Source organism: Paramisgurnus dabryanus, chromosome 23 (assembly GCF_030506205.2).
Source record: "Paramisgurnus dabryanus chromosome 23, PD_genome_1.1, whole genome shotgun sequence".
In the NCBI taxonomy this organism is placed as follows: Eukaryota; Metazoa; Chordata; class Actinopteri; order Cypriniformes; family Cobitidae; genus Paramisgurnus; species Paramisgurnus dabryanus.
The window spans coordinates 23,437,343-23,453,940 of NC_133359.1; the positions used below are offsets into that span (position 1 = coordinate 23,437,343).

The 16,598-nt window shown below is 44.5% G+C and overlaps 3 protein-coding genes across 3 annotated transcripts in view; 1 reads left to right on the forward strand and 2 right to left on the reverse strand.

The window, feature by feature from the left end:
• Positions 1-16,598, forward strand: part of LOC135788197 (uncharacterized) — a 75,151-nt gene that overhangs the window by 9,709 nt on the left and 48,844 nt on the right. The window lies entirely within an intron of this gene.
• Positions 7,054-7,446, reverse strand: LOC135781069 (histone H2B-like). The gene has a single exon (XM_065291384.2). It carries the CDS (start codon positions 7,444-7,446, stop codon positions 7,072-7,074), a length of 375 nt encoding a protein of 124 aa, XP_065147456.1. The 3' UTR covers positions 7,054-7,071.
• Positions 8,296-8,627, reverse strand: LOC135781020 (histone H4). The gene has a single exon (XM_065291330.2). It carries the CDS (start codon positions 8,621-8,623, stop codon positions 8,312-8,314), a length of 312 nt encoding a protein of 103 aa, XP_065147402.2. The 5' UTR covers positions 8,624-8,627; the 3' UTR covers positions 8,296-8,311.

The window sequence follows — 16,598 nt, forward strand, 5'->3', positions numbered from 1 at the left end:
TGCTGGAAATACTGGAAGGGATCCCTGTGACAGTGTATATTGACGATATCTTGATCGCGACCGAGACGGAAGAAGAACACATGAAACTGTTAGAAAGAACGCTAGACAGGCTGACAGAAGCAGGGTTAAAACCCAGTTTGAAGAAAATGGAAATTGGGAAGCATGAGGTGGACTTCCTAGGATTTAAACTAGGGAAAGACACGAAGGCCTTAACTACAAACACAAGAAAAAAGCTAGAGGAGCTAGAAAAGTCCGGCCCCCCTAAATCTCGCAGACAGCTACAGTCTCTGTTAGGGACTTTAAATTATGTCAGAGAATTAATACCCAAATATTCTCGGGAAGCTAGGGTATTATATCAAGGCACAAGAGGGAACGTGTGGAAGTGGACAGAGCAGATGGAAGAAGCCCGGCTGAAATTGATAAGAATGGCTTTGGATAGTGGAGAGTTAGAGAGGAGAGCAGAACAAGTGGCTTTGTGTGTGCATGTATTAGAAGACGAGCAGGAAGTCACTCTCACAGTCTCTAACCACAAAGGAAAGAGCCCCATTGCTTTTCTCACCCACACACAAGAGCCAGCAATGTGTAAATATGAACAGAATGGGCCAGAGAGAGTTTTAGCGTCAGTTTCTAAAAGATTACTGCAACTAAAAGCACTGGCTAAAGAACAACCTATAATAATACACTCAATGGCAGGAGAACTAGCAAGACTAAAGAAAAACCTCGTGATGAATCAGGCAAGGATTCATTCACATAGGTGGGATCAATGGAATTGATCAATGGATAACCAGTTAGACTGGAGAATGATTAAACAAAACAGAAAAGACAAAATGACCAAATATCATGACACCCATCAAAACCTCCCAAAATACTACACAGACGGTAGCGAGAGAGGAGGAAGGATAAAATGGGGATATTTAGTCAAAAAAGATGGAAAACTGTTAACATCACAGAGCGGTGAAATATCCGGAACATCTCAATTAGCAGAAGTAGTGGCAGCCGAAATGGCTTTAGAAAAAGCCGTAGAGCTAGGCCACGAAGAGATAGTTTTAACATGTGATTCAGAATATGTGGCAGATGGTATAAATAAAGAATTAGAAACGTGGAAGGTTAACGGGTATTACACAGTGCGTGGTAAACCGATGGCCCACCAAGAGAAGTGGAAAAAGATTGCTGAACTTTTGACCAAGGTAAAAACTCACTGTTACCACCAGGTCAGCCATACAAAACAGAACACTGAAGCTGCAACGGGGAACAGAGAGGTGGACAAGTTGATAGGTCAGGTAAAACGAAAAGAAATCAACGAATTGTTCAAAAGAATGCACGATGAGTTAAACCATCCTAGCTACAATATGATTCAGATGGAGCTGAGGTTGAGATGTTTAAAGATACCAAACTGGAGAACTCGTTACAGGGAAGTAAAAATAAACTGTGAAATATGCAGGAAATTCATGACCGCAAAAGCTGCTGCAGAGAGCAAACTGCCACAAGAATATGAGGGGCAGGAAGTGAGCATCGACTTTGCAGGCCCACTGAGGCCAAAAACAAAATTAGGAAATTGTTATTTTCTATTAGCCATCGATAACTGTACACAGAAGAAAATGATTTGGCCAATGCGAACGGCATTGGAGTCAAATGTGGTAGATTGCCTAAAGGAATGGATAAAGTGGCAGGGAAAGATGCAAAGCTTAAGAGCGGACGGGGCCCACAATGTAAGCGGAAAGTTAGTAGAGGATTTTTGCAGGGAGAATAAAATAATACTAACAAAAAGTATCGCGTATAGGCCTGAAACGAACGGTATAGCAGAGAGATCGATAAGGGAAATTAAGGAATTCTTTAGTAAGAATCAAAGTCTAGGAGAGTGGGATACGCTTATTGATAAGTGTCTCTTAAATCTTAACAGGTGCAATAGAGTGGGACCCAGAGAGAAAGAGAGTAAAGAGAACTGGAAGTTCCAACCTGGTGACGAAGTGATAATTACTAGAAGAAGGAAGGTAGGAAGATTCTGTGAAGGTCTAGGGACCATTGACACAGTAAAAACAATAACAGGTACTAATACTGTAGAGTTGGAAAACAACGGCATATACAGTAATAAAGATCTGATTAAAGTGTAAACCATGCAGGAGGTCATCGAAACGTGTAACAGAAGGGGTTTGATCAGGGTAGAACACGGTAAGCACGGATCGAGAGCGATGCTTTGGTTAGGCCCGGAATTAGAAAGGGTCATGGGCCTAAAAGCGGTACCGGCCACGCCGGTAGAGGTTATTGTACGACCATACCAGTGCATAATATGCAATGAGGTCCGAGCTATGCCAAACATCAGCCCGTTCGAAAGAAAAGAAATGGGAGCTGAATGGCTGGTAACGGAACAAAGCCATATTGAAGTAGGTGGAGTACTAATATGCGGGAGTTGTAGGTCAAACCACGCAAAAGTACGGGTGGACTCGTATGAGGTATCCGGAAATGGCGGTGAAAAATGTAGCTGTAAATGGGACGGCGAACTAATGTGGCAGTGCGCAGCGTGTGGGAGCAAAGGCCGAGAACTGAAATCATCTCGAGCTGTATGGGAGAGTATGAGGGTCATGAAACCCATAGGCCTATTCCAAGAAGGAATACTACTCCGGTTCTCCAGACATCCCTACCTAGGGATGAGGGAATGCGAAAAGAGCGCATTCCTAGATGCAAGAATCCCGATCTTCTTTAGTGATGGGAGAGAAGCTAGGGATAAAGCTAACCAAGAGAGGGAGAAATTAATAGAAGAGATAAAAAATAAAGACAGGGAAAGCGACCTCTCGTTAGCAGACTATGAAACCATGAAATGGCATCTCACTCTATGGCATGAGCCGATAAAGAGATGCTTTCCCGAAGTAAACCCTAAACTAGGCTATAAGGGAGCACTAGCGTGGATTTACGTTAAAAGGGGTGACAAATGGCAAGTCAGAAGTTGGTGCTCATTAGCAATAGAATTAGCCCAAGGAGGGGAGTGGATAGACACTCCAGAATATAAGAAAGACTTCAGAGGCAATCAGCAGAGGTCAAACGTGACAAAAGAAAAGAGGAAGTCAGAGAAAAAAGAGAAGTTTGTCGAGCTGCTTGTGTCGAAAGTTAACCCGACGAATGAGCATAAGGTGTGGTCTGAGGAAGAAAAGAAATATATAACAGGTGTCCCTTATCATGATGAACAAATTACTGAGGAACCAAAGATACAAGTGGAAGTGGTCATGCACATCAAATTGAATGTATTGAAATGCGCACATCCCGATTTCGATTGGTTGGGCGGCATAGAGGTGGGGTTAAACCATAAAGCCTCTGATTTGAAAATAGAGAAATGTGGATTCTTGAAGAAGAAAACAAGGCTCGTGGAAGAGCCTAAGACTAACATATAATTGCAGAGATGGGAAAATCACCGGACAAAAGAGGCCAAATGGACGGAGTAGGAGCGGCCGAGGAAAACGTCCAGAAGCGGAAAAAACTGAGACAATGGAGCAGATGGATAAGTATATGTTTATGGTTTATATTTGGAATAATAACATTATCATTAACGACTGTGAGATTGAATTATGAGTTACAATGGGAAATTATGTCCGGTGAAATCATATTGGCAAAGATACAAGTCGAGAAGAAAAATGTGTCGGGATACGTGTGGTCTCTCTGGTTTCTTGATAGTAACCTAAAAATGGATAAACAGATCAATACTGTGGTAGGCGCGAGCTTCTCTCTTACACACCCCCAACTTATGTTCATTATTGGCTTCCTGTTCATTTCCGTATCAACTTCAAAATTCTGCTTTTGGTCTATAAATCCTTAAATATCTAACACCTCTTTAACTGTCTGAACTTCTATACTCGTAGGCTATAGATCTAGAGATCAAAATCTTCCTCTGATTCTCAGATCACTGCTAATAAACAGATGGGACAAAGCTTTTGCCACTGCAGGCCGTAAATTATAGAACAGCTTGCCGTCACATTAGAATCGCTCCATATCCACAACTGGTTTTAAAACCTTGTTAAAATCCTACTTTTTCTCTATTGTTTTAATATTGTGTGAAGTCTATAGACTGCTTTTATTGTTTAAAGGTACAATTTGTAAGATGTTTGCAGTAAAATATCAAAAAACCACTAGGCCAATGTTATATATTTTGTTCATCTGATAATCTCTAATGTTTTAACTATTTGTAAATTATGAGAATATTGCCTTTCTAAACAGTGACACGGGGCAGTGTAGTCGCCTGTCAATGACGTTACCCTTTGCTACTGATGTAGAAAGCACATGACAATAGTGGCAGTATGGTTTAGTGTATATAGCGTCTGTCGGGCCACTCGCTCGTTTATGGTAAGTTTGTTGAACTGAACACTGACTAATACTGTAACATCTATTACTAACAATTTAGTTGTAAACATTACATGAAACCTTACATAATGAAATAAAACAATGTCATCAAACGCAACAGTTATATAACTTAACATGATTTCTCGTTATCGTCTTAATGATTACCATCAGGAATTGAGTTAAAGACAAATTGTTAAAAACAAATCCCATCATTCCACACTTCTTCAGAGCGTCATTAATCTACGTCAGTGTTATTGTTTTGATCATGTGCTCTCTAGTGGCTCTTCTTTTATCTTTTAATTTTATTAATATAAATATTATCTTTCTTATCTCTATCTTTTTATGAATTCTTGTACATAACTTTGGTCAGCCTGTGCGTGTTTAAAATGTTAAATTTCTGCAAGATGTGCCAAGGTATAAACCGGCTCTTAAAATCAAAACGTGTTAGTTTTAAGGTGTGTACTCTTCCACAGTTAGTTTCTTAAATTTTTTTCTCTCAAACATGTCACATTAGATATTTTACACTAAAGGGACACTTCACCTTGTTTTGAAAATATGCTCATTTTCCAGCTCCCCTAGAGTTAAATATTTAATTTTTACCATTTTGGAATCCATTCAGCCGATCTGTGGGTCTGGTGGTACCACTTTTAACATAGCTTAGCACAATACATTGATTTTTACGCATAATTTATTGATGATAATAGGCAGCAGCACCTGAAAATAGTCCCCTTGGACTTTCAATAGCAAGGGACTATTTTTGGGCGCTGCGTAATATCATCAGCAAAGTCCTTGATTGTTACACCAGAATGAGAGTATAGTTCCTAGCCATATCTGCCTAGAAAATCTAGGCAGAATTTAAATTTTCTGTCGGCCTTAGTACACGATGTAACTACAGAAGAGTGCAATTTTAAATAGGAAAAATAACAAAACTCTTTATTATTTTTGAGCCAGATGAATCGTCTAATCAGATTCAATGGATTATGCTAAGCTATGCTAAAAGTGTTACCGCCAGACCCGGAGATCAGCTGAATGGATTTTAAAACTGTAAGTGTAGGGGAGCTGGAAAATCTGCATATTTTCAAAAAAAGGTGGAGTGTCCCCTAAAAGTGTAAAACTTCTGAGATCATTTATTCATTCTTTTACCATAAAAATCTTTGTTGAATGCACATGAAGTCATCCCAGATTCTGTGTGTATTGTTTAAATACTTCACCATGCAAATAAGATAAATTAATATATGTTTTTGTTTCACTGTATCACAAATAAATGCCAACAATGTCTTTAGCAATGCAAACATCCTCTAACAAATAAAAGGATCTGGTAAAGTTCATGCCAGAAAGATATATCACTTTTACTCATAAAAATTGTTTACACTTAGTATAACATTTTGAGGTTGTAAACAATGTTGCACTTTAATGTTAAAACTACTAGTTTTCCCTTCAGTGATTGTATGATCTATAGTCTATATCTGAATCTAACTATAGGTAAAATTTATTAAATAATAATAATAATAATAATAATTTTGCCGTAAATAAAATGAGTCACATGTTGACCTATTGACCTTTCACCGGACAATCTCTTTCAGGACGATCCCAGACGTGAAGAGAGCGTGCAGAGCTTTTGTTTACATTGCTGTGTAACTTCTCGAGAACATTAGATGCAAGTAACATTAGCACAGCAGCTAAACGTCTACACACAGCATACAAATATAAACAATGATCCATACATGTTCACGCACTTTTTTTTTTTTGGGGGGGGGGAATTAAAGATTCACATGCTTTGAGGGGTCTGGTCTTTGTTTTTTGACTATAACCTATTTATACTTCAAATTACTATCATGAAACATATAAATATATAATAAAAAATGTAGAGTGCTCATACTGATTTTATAATTCTCTGAATTATCCTCATAATTGCTGTTTTTATTATTATTTAAATAATCAAAAAGAATAAATTCAGAACAGGATTAGAATAGACTTTTACATATATATAAAAAAAACAATCCTGTACACCTAATATCTTAATGTCACAATGCAATCCTATAATATCAAAACTGCATACTGTGCACACACACACAGATAATTTATTGTACTGCACCGTAAGTCGCTTTGGGAAAAGCGTCTGCCAAATGCATAAATATATAGATACAAAACTCTGTCTATATAGATGTTTCTGTTTCACTCTATTTGCAAGGAATATATAAAAATATTAGATTTAAAATAGTCTTTTCTATTCTGTTTTGCTTTATTATTTGTTTCAATTGTGTGCTTGCATGTCAGTGAGGAATGTGACCTATTTATACTTTAAGCACCTCACCTGCCCCTCCAAAAGTCTCTGCACATCCCTCAATACCAACAGCATCTTGTCAAAGAGTTTTATTGGATTACAGAAGTGATCTGGTAAAGAGTTCAATTATACGGCATAGAATAATTACTACTGTATAGAATAACAATTACTGTGGTAAATTAACTGTAGCAGACAGCAGCTTGTGTTTCATGCATGAAGGTGCTGCTTGAAGTCTAATCAGATTCAAATTAAGTTAATTGCTCTATTCCTAAAGTATACGAACACATCAAGAACAACACGATCAAAAAAGTTTCTGCATCAAAAGGTCTTTTAAAACAGAATTTACGTTTAAAAGAAAATTGGTATGACAGAACTAGTTTTTATGAAACATAGAAACTCTTTAAACGATAAAGTGGGTGGCTCTTAAAAGAGCCTTTGTGTTGTTGAAAGCTTCAACAGATTTATTTGGAGCTGGTGTACTTGGTGACGGCCTTTGTTCCCTCAGACACGGCGTGTTTGGCGAGTTCACCGGGCAGCAGCAGACGCACGGCGGTCTGGATCTCTCTCGATGTGATGGTGGAGCGCTTGTTGTAGTGAGCGAGACGAGAGGACTCTCCGGCGATACGCTCGAAAACATCATTGACGAAAGAGTTCATGATCCCCATGGCCTTAGAGGAAATCCCGGTGTCAGGATGAACCTGCTTCAGAACCTTGTAGACGTAGATAGCATAGCTCTCCTTCCTGGACCTCTTGCGCTTCTTGCCGCCCTTTACGGCGGTTTTAGTAACGGCCTTCTTGGACCCCTTCTTAGGTGCGGACTTTGCTGGCTCAGGCATGATGATTCAAGAAAGAACAACAAAGTGTGTAGCGATCTGCTCTGGTGAAGAAGTATTTATTCTCTGTCCATGCTAATTTTCAAAGGAAACAGGCTTACGGTGCTGATTGGGTGTCTTCATTAGACAAACACCCTGAATGGTTTCATTGGTGTGGCTAAGACGTGAGCGAGCCAATCAAAGTGGCTAAAACCGTAGCCCCACCCATAGCCTAATGTTTGAATTTAATGCACCCATGTATTGTAGGGCGGTTTTACTTTCCCGCTCTTTTTAAAATACAATGTCTCTGAAATATAGTTCCTTTGGTAATTGAATGCGCAAATTTAAGGCACTATTTAGTTAATTATTTAGCAGGAAAACGTTTATTAAACGAATAGAAGCAAATATTACAATACAAGATGAGTTTTTGAGAAGAGTCGTGTTTAAATAAATTTCACACAGCAACCCATTGTTCAATTATTATTCTGAATAAAAACAATAACATACGCTTTAAAACAATTAAACCAAATTGAATGCTCATTTATCTGATATAGTGGCATAAAAATACAAGTATTTTATTTCTAGATTTTACTTTAAAAATAAGAAACGTTTCAAGATTTATAGTATAAAAAAGGTTTTATGTTTATAACTTTCCATTTGGGCAGTACGTGAAGACTCTTTTTGAAACAAACATGAAAGCAAAGCGCTACGAGACCAACAAATTAACCTAGCTGTATTTAGAGAGTTAGTTAGAATTAAACAATCCTCATATCGCAAAGACCATTTCCAGAAACACAAAACAGTAATACTACATTGATTTCGTCTCTTAATGTGATAATGTGGGTGGCTCTTAAAAGAGCCGTTTGGATTTGTTTAGAACTTCAGGCGTTTAACCTCCGAAACCGTACAGAGTGCGACCCTGACGCTTCAGAGCATAGACGACATCCATGGCGGTGACGGTCTTTCTCTTGGCGTGTTCAGTGTAGGTGACGGCGTCACGAATAACGTTCTCCAAAAACACCTTCAACACACCGCGAGTCTCCTCATAGATCAGACCGGAGATACGCTTGACACCACCACGACGAGCGAGACGACGGATGGCGGGTTTGGTGATTCCCTGGATGTTATCACGCAGAACCTTGCGATGACGCTTAGCGCCTCCTTTACCGAGTCCTTTACCGCCTTTGCCTCTTCCTGACATGATTTCAGTCTGACTGCAAACAGAGAGTGAAAATAATAGACAAATGAGACAATACTTTCAAGCTGCCTACAGGACCTAGTGGAAACACGCAGAAATGAAGGCGGCGCTTTGTGACGCGTCACAGTAAAAGCCCAGACCTATCTACATTGACCTAGCTACAGCTGAATTTTAGTTTTAATCGAGAATTAATGTTGTGATTAGACAACTTTTAAACGTTTATTTTAGAAAATTATATAGCAATTGCATAAAGCTGTGCTTACGGAGTGACTTTTAATTGAGATGAGTGATGTGCATTCTTTTAATAAACCTAGTGCATATACTGTAGAAAAGTGGTTCTCATTCCAGTCCTCGGGACCCCTCTCCCAGAATATTATAGATCTCTCCTTATATGAAACACCTGATTTCACTCATCAGGCTCCTTAATTAACACACTAACAAGCTGATCAACTGAAACAGGTGTTTATATATACACAACAGTAACGTGTATGGGATTAAATAAACATGAAATCTCTCGTTTAGTGGAATTGTGGTGGCTCTTAAAAGAGCCTTTGTTTTGATGTGGGTGAAGTTTTCACAGTTTAGGCGCGTTCCCCACGAATGCGGCGAGCCAGCTGGATGTCTTTAGGCATGATTGTGACCCTCTTGGCGTGGATGGCGCACAGGTTGGTGTCCTCAAACAGGCCGACCAAATAAGCTTCGCTGGACTCCTGCAGGGCCATGACGGCGGAGCTCTGGAAACGCAGATCAGTCTTGAAGTCCTGGGCGATTTCCCTCACCAGACGCTGGAAAGGCAGCTTACGGATCAACAGCTCAGTGGACTTCTGATAGCGGCGGATTTCTCTCAGCGCTACGGTACCGGGCCTGTAACGATGAGGCTTCTTCACACCGCCGGTGGCTGGGGCGCTCTTACGGGCCATCGTTTTGCCATTATGATTATTAGTCCTATCCCTATCATTACTAGGGTTATGTACAGGGCATACCATCCTACAGTAATTAATGCATTAACAAACCCATGCCATATATCCTTAGTAAGAAAATTACCTACCGCCGTAGCTGCGGTTTTTACTCCTTTAATACCTTCTTCCATAAATTTCACCGGTTCTTCATACCATTTTGGACCTCCATCATCTTCTACTCTTAATTCTCTACTAGTACCACAGCTTACATTTCTCATCCAGCTCAGACCTAAATAGTATGTTCCGTCCTTTCCATTACACCATTCTTTCTTCCAGTTCTTTCTTTCTATGGTGTCACTTAAGTCATCAATAGCTATTGCGTCTAAGTTTGGCATAATGCCCGCTTCTCCTCCATATGTGAAATTATACCTTATTTTACTATTATCGCTGATTCGTGCGGGCCCGTGGAATAATTTCCATCTCAGATTTTTGTCTATTATCCTTACCACCCCTCCTAGGCCGTAAGTCATCTCGTACCGATTCGGTGTCTTACCTTCTCGGAACGTCCATGGTAGTGGGACCATACCCTTACTCCAGTAACACAGCACCGCGGCTATTTGGTTAATGGTCACAGAGTCGTGTCCCTCTGAACAACTCTTAATTAACTCTCCGCATTCTTTTCCTGTTAACCCATACAGGATGTCTTCGTGAAAGACCAGGTTTCGTCTATACACCCCGTCTTTACCTTTTTGTCTCTTTAGACTAACCCTTTTAATAAGCAGCTTTCTTTTTACGCAGATAATTTCTTTTGTTTGGTTTCCCGTTATTGGGTCGGTACCGTTTACGATATCTCTGCAATCCATTCTTTCGTTATCTTTGTCACATAGATTATTATATGAAAAATCATTGTAATCGTTCTTCACATACCAGTATTTCTTTCCGTGTCTTTTATTTAGCACAGCCCTTATGCACCTATCCATTTCTTTTACCTCTTTTTCATAATAATCCCGGAATTCCGATTCTGTTGACGGCGCTTCGGTTAGTTCCATTTTAATTAAATATACGTCTTCGTCTTTCTTATTTTCCTCTATCTCCCAGAATCCCACCCTATGATTGTATTTGACTCTGGGTAGTTTCATTTTTTCTCTCCAGATCCATGGTACTGTTTTATATAAATCTACATTTAACGAACTAGGGAAATACCGCTCGTATTCTTTATAATCCCAACCGTTGAACCCCAAATAGCGGTCCCTTACGGTGGTTAGCAATACGAATTCCCCTTCTGGATTTAAAATCTTGCTTGACTTAATCCATTCTTCTACGCTCTTACGGATTTCTCCTGCGTATTTTTGTCTTTCTACGTTTTCTTCCCGTTTACGTCTCTTGGAATTCTTTCTGACTCCGCAGCCATCTGCTTCCCACGGGTTGAACCTTTTACTAGACCTAAATACCCAACATCCTTCCAATTCTTCATTCACCCCTGCTCGGTAAGTGTTTCCGATGAAATAATTTCTCGTTCTATTCCCTTTCGGATTCTTGGATATAACTGTTGCTCTCGTATATTTCTATTTTCTCGCTGTACCAATTTCTGATTGAGACGGTTCTTTTTTCTTTAACTTTTGGCTCTCTAACTATGTAATACATTACTCCACTGCTTTTATTATTTCGCGTGTCATTAGTTTCTACCCATTTCCAAAAGTTTTCCGTGTTCTTTTCTACACTTGCTTTGCTATCGTTATTTCTCGTAGGGAACCGCTCCGCGGGTGACCTATCTACTTCGAGAAACTATAAAAACGCCAATGAACTTGGCATGCAGGTATTTGCATAATGCCGGCGCCGCCCCGCCAGGTGCGTATATAAGCCGCAGGTGCACAATACCAAATTAGCTTTTATTGCTTCGAAGCCGGCAGACATCTGCTCTCGAGAAGCTTTCTATCTGATCTTCGTAGATCCTGTTCTGGAAGGGAAGAAAATAAGATCTCAGCTTGCTGAAGTTGGTTGGGCAAAGACACCTCAGCGGAGGCTCGCAGTGTTTTTTCTCCACCCTTTCTCTCTCTCTCTCTGTCTCTTTAATTTAGGACTTGAGTTCGAGTGAGTGCGTTGCCTCTCCCTGTGTGTTTCACCAGCTCGCACAAAAGAGTGATTTCCCTAAAAGAGCAGCACGTTTGAGCTTTGTGTCTTTTTAAAGACAGCCACTCATTCGTGTCACGGTCGGGGTCGTCTTTTTAAAGATGGATTTCCGTCCGTGTTCGGTTTCTGGATGCGGTGTGTTCATCGCCCCCCGGGATGGCCACCAGCGTTGTCTTTCGTGTCTGGGGCTCCAGCACGCAGAGACAGCGTTGCGTGATAGTTCATGCTCCATCTGTGAGGGCATGACTATGGCGGATTTGCGGAGACGGGTGTCGTTTCTCGGGTGTCGCTCCCGCCTTCGGGCCAGGTTGCGGCTTCTGTGTTCGACCCCGAGATGGCAGCCATGCTCGCCCGGGCGGCGGAGGCGGTCGGCTTGGAGTGGACTAAACCTCCCCCACCTGAACCGTCCCGCCTCGATGATTGGTTCTTCGGGGGTGCCAGGGCTTCTCAGTGAAAGTGCCTTTCTTCCCCGAGGTGCATGAAGAGCTGACGCGGTCGTGGAAAACCCCGTATTCCGCCCGGAACCGACCGTTTCAGCCTTCACCCCTCACCTCTCTCGAGGGTGGAGATGCCAAGGGGTACACTGGTATCCCGTCAGTGGAGCGGCCGGTCGTGATGCAGTTGTGTCCGGCCGGTGTCGCTTCCTCCTGGCGGGACCAGCCTACTCTCCCCTCACGGGCCTGTAGGCAGTCTTCGGCGCTGTCCGGTGCTGCTTACAAGGCTTGTGGGGAGGCAGCCTCTGCCCTGCATGCCATGGCATTGCTGCAGGTCCACCAGGCTAAGGCTCTGAGAGACCTGCACGAGGGAGGTCACGACTCGGCGGAGTTCTCTGAACTGCGTGCGGCTACGGATCTGGCGCTCCGTGCGACCAAGGTCACCGCACGCGCCGTCGGGCGTGCGATGTCTACCCTGGTAGTCCAGGAACGCCATCTCTGGCTGTGTCTGGCGGACATGAAGGATGCTGATAAGACCCGGCTCCTGAATGCTCCGGTTTCCCAGACCGGCCTGTTCAAGCAATTCTCCGCAGCCAAGAAGCAGACTGAGGCCATCGCTCAGATCATGCCACGTCGGAAGCGTCCTGCGCCTGTAACTTCTTCCTTACTGTGTACATTTTTTTAATCTATTTATTTGTGCATGTGTCCATCATGCTTTTCTATTGACTCCTCTTTAAAATGGTCCTGAGTCCACGTCGGCACCTCAGCCTGCTCCTCGCCGAGGGCGTCCTGCGGCGGCCGCCTCCGTTCCTCCCCGGGGCTCTTCTAAGAAGCGAGGAACCGGTCGTCAGCAGCCCGCCCTGCCCGCTCAGCCCGCTTCAAAGGGTGGAAAAAGAAAATCGAAGCGGCCCTGAGACGGGCGACCTAGAGATGGAGGGGATCGCTCTTCGGGAGATGGTGAAAGCACCCCTCCCCCCACCGGAGGAGGGCCGGTTGGGGAATCCTTTGTTTCAATTTTCTGTTCCGCCGACTTTTCAGTCGGCACCCACAATTCCACAAAAAGAGCGAATTCCACTTCCATCTCTAGGTTTTCAGATGAGCGCCGGAGACACAAGCGGGCTCATAACCCCCCCTCGTTCTCCGACTCATCAGAGGAGTACGAGAGCAACGCACGGGCTCATAACCCCATCGCGCTCTCTGACTTCTCAGGGGAAAGAAGACAATCACGGGCTCATAACCCATCGTCTTCCTCCCCCTTCGCCAGAGGGTGCATCGAGTGGGGTGAGGTGTCTTCAGCAGAGCCTCCCTTACTCACCCACCCAGCAGCGGACTCAGGTGAGTGTTATCATGCACAACACTGCTGTCGGTGCGGCCAATACGCACACACCGGCGATCACCTCCGTTGCGCCCGCCGCGGGTACACCGATCGTGCCTTTAGTCCCTCTCGCACGGTGTCTGGGGGCGTGGGAACAGCTTCCCAGCCCGTCGCGTTGGCTTTTACGCACGATTCGTCTCGGCTATGCGATCCAATTTGCCCGGCGTCCCCCCAAATTCTCCGGCGTTCATTTCACTGCGGTGAGAGCTGCCGATGCGCACGTCCTCCGTGCGGAGATCGCTGTCCTACTGGCGAAGGACGCGATCGAGCCGGTCCCTCCAGCCGAGATGAGGTCGGGGTTTTACAGCCCTTACTTTATTGTACCCAAGAAAAGCGGCGGCTTGCGACCGATCCTGGACCTGCGTTCGCTGAACCGTGCACTTCACAGAATGCCGTTCAAGATGCTGACGCCCAAGCGCATATTTCCATGCATTCGTCCAAACGATTGGTTCGCATCCATCGACCTGAAGGACGCGTACTTCCACGTATCGATTCTCCCCCGGCACAGGCCGTTTCTCCGCTTTGTGTTCGAGGGGCGAGCATACCAGTACAAAGTCCTCCCATTCGGGCTCTCTCTGTCTCCCCGTGTTTTCACCAAAGTAGTGGAGGGGGCTTTAAAACCCCTGAGAGAGAAAGGTGTGCGCATTCTCGCGTCTCTAGACTATTGGCTCATAATAGCTCAAACACGTCAGACGCTGTGCGATCACAGAGATTTAACTCTAAAACACCTCGCTCGTTTGGGTCTTCGGGTCAACTGGGAAAAGAGCAAGCTTTGCCCCGTGCAGAGAATCTCTTTTCTCGGGATGGAACTGGACTCGATCGATTTGACAGCTCGTCTAACAGAAGCGCGTGTACAGTCGATTCTGACTTGCCTGAATACATTCAAGAGCAAGAGCGCGGTCCCGCTGAAACAATTTCAGAAGCTCCTGGGGCATATGGCAGCAGCCGCAGCTGTAACTCCGCTCGGACTGCTTCATATGCGACCGCTTCAGCATTGGCTTCACGATCGAGTCCCGAGGAGAGCGTGGCTGCGCGGCATTCACCGTGTTATCATTACACCTGCGTGTCGTTGCACTTTCACTCCGTGGTCAGACCGTGCGTTTCTCCGAGCCGGTGTGCCTCTGAGACAGGTCTCCAGGCATGCAATAGTATGCACAGATGCTTCGGACACGGGGTGGGGGGCCACGTACGATGGGCTTGCGGCTTCGGGGGTCTGGACGGCACCCCAGCTGCATTGGCACATAAATTGCCGAGAAATGTGGGCTGTATATCTTGCGCTCGTCCGTTTCAGCAACGAGTTACAGGGCAAAGATGTATTAGTTCGCACAGACAACACTGCGACCGTGGCGTACATCAATCGTCAAGGCGGTTTACGCTCGCGTCACCTGTCGCATCTCGCCCGTCATCTCCTCACTTGGAGTCAGAAGAATTTGAGGTCTCTTCGTGCCATTTACATCCCGGGCACGCTCAATGTAGAGGCGGATGCGCTCTCTCGGGCTGCGCATCCCGGCGAATGGCGACTCCACCCCATTGCGGTTCAGCAGATTTGGAGACGTTTCGGCAAAGCGCAGATAGATCTGTTTGCTTCCCCAGAGACGACCCATTGTCGCCTGTTCTATTCACTAGCCGACGACTCGCTCGGCGTGGATGCATTGGCACACAGCTGGCCGCGAAACATGCGCAAATACGCGTTCCCTCCGGTGAGCCTCATTGCGCAAACCCTATGCAAAATCCGGGAGGACGAGGAGAGCGTGCTGTTGGTGGCACCGTATTGGACAACCAGGAGTTGGTTTCCAGAACTCTCTCTCCTCGCGACAGCCCCTCCGTGGAAGATTCCCCTGAGGAAGGACCTTCTTTCTCAACAAGAGGGCACATTATGGCACCCGCGCCCCGACCTGTGGAACCTCCATGTGTGGTCTCTGGACGGGGCACGGAGGATTTGAGTGATTTACCGCAAGAGGTATCTAACACTATTGCTGCTGCGCGAGCGCCGTCTACGAGACAGGCTTACGCGCTTAAATGGAACCTGTTTGTCGACTGGTGTTCTTCCCAAAGTGAAAACCCCCGAGAATGCCCGATTAGTGTTGTGCTTTTATATCTCCAGCGCCGTTTGGAGAATAGGCTGTCACCATCCACTATTAAGGTCGATATAGCTGCGATATCAGCTCACCATTCACCCGTAAACGGTAGGACAGTGGGTCAGCACGACCTGGTCATTAGATTTCTCAGAGGCGCTCGAAGACTGAATCCTTCGCGTCCTCCCTCTATTCCTCCTTGGGACCTGTCCTTGGTGCTGAAATCACTCCAGGAAGCCCCATTTGAGCCTCTGCATAGTGTGAGTGTTAAATTTCTTACTATGAAAACATTAACTCTCCTTGCTTTGGCTTCTGTTAAGAGGATAGGGGATATTCATGCATTTTCGGTCGACGAATCGTGCCTTCAGTTCGGGCCGGCTGCATCCAGCGTAACACTGAGACCCCGGCCCGGCTTTGTGCCCAAAGTTCCCACCACTCCTTTCAGAGATCAAGTGGTGAACCTCCAAGCGCTGCCTTTGGAGGAGGCAGACCCAGCCACGGCTTTGTTATGCCCTGTTCGTGCACTACGTGTGTATATAGACAGGACGCAAAGCTTTAGGACCTCAGACCAGCTCTTTGTTTGTTACGGTGGTCAGCAGAAAGGAAAAGCTGTCACCAAGCAGAGGATGTCCCATTGGATTGTGGATACTATAGCCCTTGCATATCAAAAGCAGAATGTGCCTTGTCCGTTTAATTTACGTGCCCACTCTACACGCAGTGTGGCATCATCTTGGGCACTGGCTCGCGGTTCCTCGCTAACAGATATTTGTAGAGCTGCAGGCTGGGCGACACCTAATACGTTCACAAGATTCTATAGTGTTCGTGTCGAACCGGTTTCCACTCGGGTTCTTTCTACTAACTAGTTAAGAATGCCGAGGGTCGGCTCGTGTGTCGGCTTGGAGCCTCTATTTTGGTGCTGCATATCTGCACCAATATGGAAGGCCATCGGGGAAAAAACGTCTAAAAAACTGTTTTTGCCTCTCCTCCACCGCCCTGATAGCTGGTGTTGCGGAGCATCCGCTGTCAACCTATCACTGATGTATTCTCTGTAAACCTGTGTAGGCT

Bases quoted from the DNA above. Each gene is read 5' to 3' on its own strand.
- LOC135781069 (XM_065291384.2), bottom strand. From the start codon at position 7,446: ATGCCTGAGCCAGCAAAGTCCGCACCTAAGAAGGGGTCCAAGAAGGCC.
- LOC135781020 (XM_065291330.2), bottom strand. From the start codon at position 8,623: ATGTCAGGAAGAGGCAAAGGCGGTAAAGGACTCGGTAAAGGAGGCGCT.